Here is a 10,764-nt window from a genome sequence, read left to right as displayed (position 1 = left end):
GAAATTTACATTTTTTCAAAATGTATATAAAAAGTAAGGCAAAAAGATATTTTATAAAATCATATTAGATGTATCTATACAGAACCGAACTGCGATATCGTTCATTCCTTTGACTGTTCTCCAGATGCACCCACTAGATACCATCGTATTCTCGTTTCCACCGCAGCCTTCCTGACTAAACGTTTGCGATCGTCGACTAACACCCCCAATTTGTCTAACACACTCTGCTTGTACGGATTGATCAAAATAGTGGAATAACTAGTATAATGCGCCAGGCATTCTAGAGCCGCAATTCTAACACCCTATTAATACAAATATAGATTATAGCGATACGATGAGAGTTTAAAAAGTTGAAGCTAATGTAAATAATTACCATGATCCGATGCGTTGATAATTGCATAAGCCTTGGTATAACACATTGTAAATTATCAGAAAATACATCGTGTTTAGTGTCAAGTAGAAGTTTAAATGACGTCAATGTCCAAAGAACTAAATGCTCATTACTAAGAGATAGAGACTCAATCAACAGCGGTACCAACTGACGACAAAATACTTAATTAATTGAAATATTCTTTCCATTGCAAGAGAATGTTATCATTGATGCATTAATAATAAAAACTTACCTCGGTTAAATGCAAAAATAATAATTCTTCAGGCATTTGTTCTAGTAGATGGACCAAAGCAATAAGATAATTCTGTCTCATCGCGCTTGCAAAATTCATATTTTGTCGCAACAAATATTCGAACACTCTTTGTTTATAAAAAATTTTCACGTCGCAGAAATTTTCCGTTATTAAAATATCCTCGTGCTTACTTACTAAAATTTGATATTGTTCACCTATAAATTGACCTATTTCATTGTGAGTTAATAAGTGCGTAAGCTGTAAAAACAAAAATGAGAAATATTAATTCACCTATATTATCTGTATAACCAAATATTAAATTATTATAATTATATTTAATCACACATACATTCTCTAGAAAGTATTGGGACTTTGCGTATCCTCTCATGACGAGTGCTTTAGTCATCCAAATTTGAAAGTTAACCGTACGTTGCTTTAATTTAATGTCACTGTCCGTACTTAAATTATTACTTATTTTGTCTTCTAGATAAGATACAATTCTATCGACATCTGACACTTTCATTTTATTTAATAAAACAGATAGAATTTTACAGCTTGTTTGCCTTATATCCGGATTGCAATTGCTAGTTGCTAGATTATACAGATTTTCCACCGTATTATTATTTATGTTCAAATTGATATCTTTCCGTAAAGAAATGAAAAGATTCATCATTATAGTCACATCAGTTTCGGGAATTTTCGTATTTAAAGCCACAGCGTATTTCGTTACAATCGCACGTTGTTCTTCGATTGTAAGATTTCGTATAATTAACTGGCAGATATTAGATATCAACATTTTATGATCAACATTTGTCTCATATGAAATTAATTTATCAATAATATGGCATTCCTTGTATAGAAATTGATGTATGTTGTAATCAGATTTCTTTAAAGCAATTAGCTTCTGGATATTCAGTAATATTGTGATACGTATATCAGTATTAACAGTGTCTGTTAACATTGTAACAATTTTCGGGAGTATTACACAACCTAGTTCACGTATTTTTGCAATTGCTGATAAAGCTTTTATCCTTCGTTTTAATAATTCTACTTCCGTCTCATCTGAAACATTTCGTCAATATCACTTCATATATTCATAGAAATAAGTTTATATTAACCATGTATTTGTATTTAACTTACCTGTATTCGACAACAATCTCTCTTTAACTAACACTGATATTTCTTCAAGATATAACGCAGCAAAATCTATAACAACTGTATGACATGTGCTTTGTATTTTGTCGCATCCTGTTTCAATTTCATTGCATATCGCATTATATAATATAGAGCGTTGTACATCGTTTAAATATGCCTTTTGGATCATTAAACCAAGGAATATTTTACTTTTTAGTTCAGTACTTTTTATTGTCAAGCCATCTAAATATGTTTGAGGTATATTTGTCCATGATAATTCTGGAATATCTAGAAAAAATTTCATTATATTTTTATGTAATATATATCAAATATCAGGATTATTACAGTTCAATAAGCAATAGTAATAATGCAAATGACATCATTATTCGTTGTTTCAACTTACCTTGAATGCAAATGTCGTAATTAGAACATATTTTCATAAAATTATTTAACGTTTCTATCAATGCAATTTTGTCGTTTAATGAATTCATCGTAGAATATTGTCCAATACATAAAGGTATTACAGCTTGCAAGATTTGTACACATATCGTTTTGTTAATTGCAGCTATTGTTTCCAGTAGCGTTTGGGCAGGTCTGTACAAACTAAGTTGCACGTCGCACAACGACGATTTTATATCGGCAATTATCTTGTCAATAAAATTTTTGCAAACAGTTTCATCGACTGATATAACTTTAATTAAAGATGTCATTGCTTGTAAAGCAGCGTCTCTTATTTCAACATCTCTCCCTGGCACTATATCTTTCTTTAAAGTTGTCCATAGGTCTGGTAAGCACAATTTTATTTTTAACAGCCCAAACGTTTGAACACTTTCACGTAATAGATTTAAGGAATCGAGTTTGGCAACTCTGAGAGTGGAATATGATTTGTCAATTATAAGAGGTAAGCAATAATCTGCAAACTGTGGAACAGCGCATAAGCAAGGCGCCAATTTTTCTGCCAAATCTTCCCGCGATACCCTTAGATCCTCCATGCCAGACTGTAAACATTTATAAATTACACATTTGTTATGTTATAAATATTATGTAAAAAAATAAGATAGAAAAATAATTGTATATAATTACAGGATTAAAATCAACTGGAAAATAACATGCCAAAACTTCAAACATTTCTTCGGTTAAATGACCCAATGGAAATTCTTTTAAAAACTGTGGTAGCATATCAAACAATAACACGAGGTTATTCGGATCTCTTTCACCATCCATAGAACTGATAATACCATAAACTAAATCTGGTCCCATGGATCTCAGATCATGTAATCTGTTTTCTATTAAACTCTTTAGTATAAGATATATTTTGCGACGTTCAGGTAACAGTTGAGATTGACACTGAACGTGCTCAAACATAACTCTTAGTAAGGATGACGATGCGTTTTGAGGTAAATGAGTCATGTTCACCTAAAAAAATGAAAACAAATAGTTATGACAATTCAATGAAAGAGAAAAATGACGCAAGAGATAAAAGACAAATGCTCACAATTGCTTGAATACCATTTAGTACAGATGGTATAATGCTATAATGATCCTTCATCCTGTCGCAATAAAACGTTGTAATAAAACGCAATTCTGATTCAGTGAGATAATCTTGGGGCAGCTGCGACAAAACGGAGGAAAGGGCCATAACTCCTTTCTCCCTCGTAAGAACATTTTGGTCTGTCATGTAAGAACCTAGTGTCTCCACAAACGTGCAGAGTTTCACAGAACCTAATTCTATTTCTGAAACAAAGCATTTTAATGTCTTCCACTATATAATTTTAGACTCTAATTTTTATGATTACGTGCATTACAAAGTTTAGATTTCAATATACTCATTAAATCAAGAGATATAACAGTGATTGTGGGAAGATTCAAGTTTACATAAAGTTCATATAAATATGTAGTGTGCAAGTTGAAATTATCATATTTCTCTAGGTTAGAGAAATAATAAACTTAAGAAAACCAAGTATATTATTTGACTCCCAAGCTGTATTTGTGTATAAAATTTAATTTTTGTATCTTTCTCTCTTTTTTTACTACTGGTTCTTTAAATTTTGTAGCATAAGTACATAAAAAAATATACTTTACAAGACATTTTTATTTTTTGTAAAACACGTACCGGAAGCTAAATTCCTGCATAATGAATTTAGAGCTGCCGTATCTTTGAAACTAATATCTAATCGCTCTTTTAAATCAAAATTCGGAGACGAGGCCATAACCAAAAACTGTTGTTTACACGAGACATTCAGCACATGATCGAATCATTCTTCTTCTTCTTCTTTTTTGTAGATGGCACCACTCGAATAGTGCGCTGCGCTCTGTGCGCTCAATGCGCTCCGTACTCCGTACTCCGTGCGCTTGTATTGCATTTTGCATTATTGTGCCGGGATCTATGAGGTGTGATCTTATCGCGTCTAATTTTTGCGTTTCTAAGAACTAACAACACCTCACGTGCACACGCCAGTGTGTAATTACGTTTATCAATGCTCGCTGTATTTTGTATTTTAATTGCAGTATGTTGAACGTCGTGAGGTATCATACGAAGATATTAGGCGCGTATAACGCAACGAGACGCATACTTAGCCGGCAACACCTGTTTACAAATGCAAAAACCGACGTCGTGCGATGTAACGACGCTTCTTTTAAGGAATACTGCTCGAAATTGCTATTACAGAAGGTAACGCACTCCGACACTCAAGTATACCTGCTGTGCGTGTGCAATTTAAATAAGTTTAATAAGAACGATGTCAGATGTGTGTACTAATTTTACTGATTTTAACAATTTACAGAGACCACTGAAACAAGCGAACGTTGTAATTCGTAATTATGCCGCAAAACCGAGCAGTAGAAATGACAAAATTGTGGGATCTTGGTTGCTCACCTGCGGTGGCATGGTTTTCGTAGCGGTCGCACTAGGTACTCTCATTTATTTTGTATACTATCACTATATCTGCGTCGTGGTGAAGAGCATTATAGAAAAGACGTATGGAAAGTAGAATCTAAAATGTGACAGCCTTCTCTTTGGTCTAATATATCAGTACCTACGTGCAATTCAAATTTATGTAACATTTAATTGTGTAAAACACATTAAGTACACGTTAAAGTGAATAAAATGTATTTAAGAAACAACTGAAGATTATTTCTCCTTTCTTCTATGTATTTAGGTGGTGTAACAAGACTCACCGAATCAGGCTTGTCTATGGTTACCTGGAAATTGCTGGGAGAGAAAATGCCTCTGAACGAAGCTCAATGGGTCTCGGAATTTGAGCGTTACAAACAATTTCCTGAATATAAAATGTAAGAAACAACGTGTTAATACCGAAGAACCAATGTAACGCATGGAAATGTATTATATATGCCGTTAATTTTGCTGTAGAACCAACCACAGTATGACGTTAGAGGAATTCAAACGTATTTGGTGGATGGAATATTTGCATAGAACATGGGGACGTTTAATCGGCGCTGTATTTGTAATTCCGGCAACATATTTCTGGTATAAGGGTATGCTAAAACACGGAATGAAAATGCGCGTTGTTGCCTTAGGATCGCTAATCGGCTTGCAAGGACTCATGGGATGGTATATGGTCAAATCTGGATTGGAAGATCGTTTTATAGAACCTTCCGACGTGCCGCGGGTGTCGCAGTATCGTTTAGCTGCGCATCTTGGATTAGCATTGCTCCTATATACTGGATTTCTTTATAATGCTTTGGATCATCTGATTCCTGCTCAAAAGCTAACTGCGAATTCCTCTAGTACCACAATCACAAGTAATGCCCTGAAGGCACTGAAAAGATTTAAAGGATTAATTCACTCAACAAAAGGGCTAGTATTTCTCACTGCTTTATCGGGAGCATTTGTAGCTGGAATGGATGCTGGCCTTATTTATAATACTTTCCCAAAAATGGCAGATAAGTGGATACCCGATGATATACTTGCCATATCTCCTGCATTACGAAACTTCACGGAAAATCCAGCTACAGTTCAATTTGATCACAGAATTTTGGTAAGTTGTCTAATACGGTCGTTAAGCATGTTACTGTGCCTACATTATTTCATGTGTAATATCATTTATGCAGGGAGTCACTACTATAGCATTAATAACTTGTTTGGGAATTTTGTCTCGTAAACATAAACTTCCTGGTCGAGGAAGAAAGGCTGTGGCTGCGGTACTTTGTGCGGGTTATCTTCAAGTACTTTTAGGAATTTCGACTTTATTATACCATGTTCCTCTATCGTTAGCTGCGTCGCACCAATCTGGTAGTCTTATACTTTTAAGTACTATAATTTGGCTGTGCCATGAGTTGAGATATTTAGGAAAATTTGCTAAATAAATTTGTAAAATAGTAAAAATAAATATAAATACAGATTTATGACATTTTTACAGATTAAAAATAAAAAGTATTTATTCACGAAACAAACGTAGTATTTTTCTTACTTATTCTCACGTGTTATAACTTATAATTATCTTATAATTATATCAGTATAGTAGGATATAGAGTTTTTCAATGCTTTCATAACGTTTTCGCGCTTTATTTCACAATATATGTTATAATAATTAGTAATTAATCTTAGGAACTATTATATACACAACTTCGTCTTCTAAACAACATGTATATTATCAAACATATGTAACACGAAATAATTTGTATCATTTTTTGTGTAATTATGATCAGTTTAACGTTTACAAGATGCGGCAAAATTTCAAAAAATATCAGTGCGTAAAGATCGTGAAATACATACGCATAACAATTGTGAAATATATGCGGAACAAAATTTAGTGATTCAATATCAACTCAAACAATTAGTCTGAAATATATATTATCCCTAAGCGAAAAATAACTCTTTTATGTTATCAGAGATATAATTTATTATTTAACTCAATTCTTCAGAAAATATCTTTACATATAGGGCACTTAGTCTATTATGGCCAATTATTTGTTGATTTTAAAATACTTCGCATGCATTGGTCCAATACAGTATTATTAATATTAAGTACCATTTTTATCAGGCAGTTAAAATTACATTTCATTATTGTAACAATTTTTATTTACATAAGAGTTATTTTCTTCCTTTCCTATTTTGGCGACGTTTGACATCATACTTTTGCTTAATATTAAACTGAGCGCTAGTATTAATAGAACTTTGTATCTTATTATTCGATACGAAAGAAAGTATTATTCAAAACGGCCAAATTTTATACTAATTATTGTTACATATAATCTACAAGTGTAAATATACGTGAATTATATAATCTAAAAATCTTATTAAATATCATTTGAACTTGTTACTATATACTTGTGTATAGAGCATACGTTTTGATGAGAGAAATATAATGATTACCGCGCTCAATTTTTACCATACAAGTTGTATTGGTATTTCTTTTATAATTTGGACACTTTTAAAACTGTCATGAAATAATTATATCTGCTAAGCTTAATATCAGTTTGATAAAAAGATTTATTATTATTGTGACTCTTCTGCATTGAACAGTACTTAATAATTAATACTACATATTAATATGCGTATAAATGCAATTTTACTGATTATAATTTCTTTATAATTCTTGAATATATTAAAGTCTCTTCGTCGCCTTTTTGTGAAAAAAGAGATTTTCACTTTATTGACATCTTTAGAAGAAAAAAGGAGATTGATATCGTAGCTGGCAAAATTAGGTACCAGAGCTATTAAAATATTAAAATTTTAATGAACTAGTCGAAATTGGGCAGTGCAGATTTTTAAATTTTTATACGCACAATTTAAGTGATACATATAAAATACAAGATTATCATGATTAAATCTTATTCAATAATGATAATCATTGACTTGTTTGATGCAAAGCATTCTTTGAGAGAACTCTTTATCTCTGGTATATACAATATATGCAATATATGCATATATAGCAAACCTATTGGTTATATAATTCGTAATTTTGTTTATGTGAGATAAATGCAAATTTACCCTTAGTCTTATTATCATAATTCTCTTCTAAACGATTCAGTTGCCAAAATCTTATTCAACATCTTAACTATACTTACAAAACAATGTTAGGCCTACAAAAATTTAGATTTTTACGAGAAGATATAATGTGAGTACAATAATTTAAAATTATTTTGCTATATAATATGTTAGAGACAATTGGTGTATTAAAACAGAAATATTAGTTTATTGAAGTATACGTATTATAAGAAACTGAAATAAATTCTTATATTATTTTCTTACGTAAAGCTAACTCGTGACAAATATTACAAAGAAATAAGTCAATAGTTGCAAATAGAACATAGAAGATCGTTAAACGAGACCTAAGTATACATATAGTACTTTGCAATGAGTATTATATTTTCTTTTTTTTTTTCACTATTGTCCATTGAATATAGTTATTCCTCTCGTATTCGTATGTGATGCAATGACAATGACACAAATAGTTAAAAAATTACCGTTTCCCCTATTTTGCAAAAGCAATATCCTATACTTTATATAATATGTATATATATAAAGTATATATGTATAACGATATATATTTCTTCTATTATAAAATATTATCTCACATAATGGCCGTTCTGAGTTTTAATGCGTAATTTAATATGTCACTTTTAGTGAGTTTTGCAATCATAATAAAAGAAAGATTTTGATAATGTGAAATTGCAAAAACTTACGCATTATGAATTATAAAAAAATAGTATGTTCATATATATTTGTATGTATATATATATATATATATATCTTACGTAAATATAAATAAATCATTTCAGTCAATTTTCTTGTTGCAGAAAGTACATCATATTGAAGAAAGCCGAATTTATAAAGATATGCTTTTTTTATTCTATTACTATTTTCTCTCTCTTTCTCTCTTATTCTTACATAACTTTTTTTTACATTGTATGATAACGTATATGGATAAATATATGATACAGTGAAAATTAATTGCACTTAACTCGCGATTTCATTAAATGGAGAAATTCGTAAATAGAAAATTTTGTTACGTCGAATTTATCCTAAAATGATTTATCACTCGTGATGATTATGACAAAAAAAATTAAAAACCATAATATTCTTACTTTAATATATGATTAACAAGTTTTGTTAACAAGCGTAAAAGTATGCTTATTATTGATTGCTGATTGAAACATACTTTGTTACGTGTTTATGCATGTTATCAGTTCAACTAGTCTTCGCCGAGATGTTATCTGATTTCTCTGGATTTACAATTACTTGTATTATGTAACCTGGCTGTACCTTCGCTTCTTCTACATGCATTTTATCACCAAGCAATTTACCACCAAAGAACCACCTTTGACGCGAAGGTTCCAAACCTTCTTGACTCTGTAAGCATCAATCATCATTATTATTATTATTATTATTATTATCATAAGCAATTACTCTTATATAACATATGTACATTCAATTAATATATAATTAATGTTATACAAACCTGTAATTTTTTCTTAGCGATAGCAATAGTGTCATTGCTGTAAACAGGTAGTTTAACTTCTCCTAAAGTAGTCGATAGTCTAAGTTTTAAAGTTTGTTCTGTTCCTTCGTCGACTGGTTCTGCACAGAATTGATCAAAGCAACGGGATAAAAAATGTGTGCTGTAAAATTATTATATTGCGTAAAACTCTTTGAAAATTTTAATTACCTGAGCAATCAGCAGGTGAGTCTCTTCCACTGTCTTCTTTTACGATATTAATTGGGTAGGATAAGCAATAAATAGGTACTTGATAACGAGTTCCTAACTCATCGTAACATTCGGTTAAGAAACCATTTGGTACAGAAATGTTAGCCCCGTCTAATATGGCCTGTGCCAACTGATAATCCTGCGCCTCCGCTGCAGTCGCACCTGCCCTCAGTGCATCCCAAATCTCCTTACGGCCGTCAAACGCTGGTGCGGTATCCCAAAACTCATCTCGCTTACTTCTCAACTGACCTTCGGTCAGAGGTACATCCGATTTCCATCTGATTACCTCGTGACATAAAAGATGATTTTTTCTCGTATTCCCTATACATATATATAAATCGTTTCAATCACAGAGATTAATAGAAGTCCATTCAAAAAAATCGTCACAATCTCTTTTGTAGGGAATACATATGTACGTTTCTTATCACGTATCGCATGTGAGACCGCCTATATCTAAATAACACAAAAATCTACGTTACGACAGTAGATGATCTAATCTCTTAAGTGCTCTTTACACGTTCCTTTTTTTTGTATCATTTAGACAGTCGTATACTCAATATTCATTACAAAATAACATTAGATAATAAGAGTACCTAGTCGAGTAAAAAAATTTGTGATAAAAAAACTTAATGAATTAAAGACCGTTAGAGAAAGTGTCAAGTAAAAATCAGCCATATACGTCCTTATAATCCACACACGCACACCGCCGTTACGTCGACACGATATTACTCCAAACTTCCATTTTTGCAAACGCCGAACTTAACTAAGCAGATACGAACGATACTAGACTTTAACAGATAACGTGTACTTCGGATACAAGGACAAAAATAAAGTTAAAATGACTTCAAGGTTAGCTGATGCCCGATGTATTTTTCGACAGACGAAGATCTTCACGGCAATCTCACCCGAATTAGTTCTGCTCGAGTTTTCCGACGTATCATTGATCGAGGCATTTCTTGCCCTCGTTATACCTATGCAGCCTCCCATTCTACACAACCGGAGCGAGTAAACATTTCACTAAAATTTAATAACACTTCGCATGCCATTTTCTTCCATCTTATCCAACATTATCCAATCGAACTCCTGCCGTGGCCATATTGCATATATACAGAGACGAGAGAAGACCGTAGCGCTCTCAGCGCTCTGAATTTCTAAAGTCGGACGTGCCCGTCCGCTGGCGCCACTTCCTTGCGCGCAAAACGTGGACGTCGAACTACGTAGCCAGCCGCGAGTATCAGCAAGTATTTCTAATCCCAACGGGTAATACAGTCTTTGATTCTGTTCGAAAATAATTTCATCCTATGCGTCTTGGAAACTTGAAACTTGAAATGATTTCC

General features: G+C 32.2%; 3 protein-coding genes across 3 annotated transcripts; 1 reads left to right on the top strand and 2 right to left on the bottom strand.

The window, feature by feature from the left end:
• Positions 1 to 78: 78 nt before the first annotated feature.
• LOC112461278 (MMS19 nucleotide excision repair protein homolog) lies at positions 79 to 4,047 on the bottom strand. The gene is made up of 9 exons (XM_025026469.1): positions 3,871 to 4,047; positions 3,253 to 3,491; positions 2,841 to 3,173; positions 2,161 to 2,755; positions 1,764 to 2,045; positions 973 to 1,685; positions 624 to 881; positions 374 to 538; positions 79 to 302 (listed from the first exon to the last, which is right to left on the bottom strand). Exons 1-9 carry the CDS (start codon positions 3,965 to 3,967, stop codon positions 102 to 104), a joined length of 2,883 nt encoding a protein of 960 aa, XP_024882237.1. The 5' UTR covers positions 3,968 to 4,047; the 3' UTR covers positions 79 to 101.
• Positions 4,048 to 4,068: 21 nt separating this feature from the next.
• On the top strand, positions 4,069 to 6,143 carry LOC112461280 (cytochrome c oxidase assembly protein COX15 homolog). The gene is made up of 6 exons (XM_025026471.1): positions 4,069 to 4,148; positions 4,266 to 4,428; positions 4,541 to 4,667; positions 4,916 to 5,048; positions 5,128 to 5,755; positions 5,829 to 6,143. The coding sequence occupies exons 1-6, from the start codon at positions 4,081 to 4,083 to the stop codon at positions 6,081 to 6,083; spliced, it is 1,374 nt and encodes a 457-aa protein (XP_024882239.1). The 5' UTR covers positions 4,069 to 4,080; the 3' UTR covers positions 6,084 to 6,143.
• Positions 6,144 to 8,093: 1,950 nt separating this feature from the next.
• On the bottom strand, positions 8,094 to 10,539 carry LOC112461274 (ubiquitin domain-containing protein 1). The gene is made up of 4 exons (XM_025026460.1): positions 10,333 to 10,539; positions 9,389 to 9,748; positions 9,182 to 9,300; positions 8,094 to 9,072 (listed from the first exon to the last, which is right to left on the bottom strand). The coding sequence occupies exons 1-4, from the start codon at positions 10,412 to 10,414 to the stop codon at positions 8,911 to 8,913; spliced, it is 723 nt and encodes a 240-aa protein (XP_024882228.1). The 5' UTR covers positions 10,415 to 10,539; the 3' UTR covers positions 8,094 to 8,910.
• Positions 10,540 to 10,764: the final 225 nt, after the last annotated feature.

This window comes from Temnothorax curvispinosus, unplaced genomic scaffold (genome assembly GCF_003070985.1).
Source record: "Temnothorax curvispinosus isolate PA1 unplaced genomic scaffold, ASM307098v1 QBEX01011242.1, whole genome shotgun sequence".
Classification (NCBI taxonomy): Eukaryota; Metazoa; Arthropoda; class Insecta; order Hymenoptera; family Formicidae; genus Temnothorax; species Temnothorax curvispinosus.
This window is presented reverse-complemented; position numbering and strand designations above follow the sequence as displayed.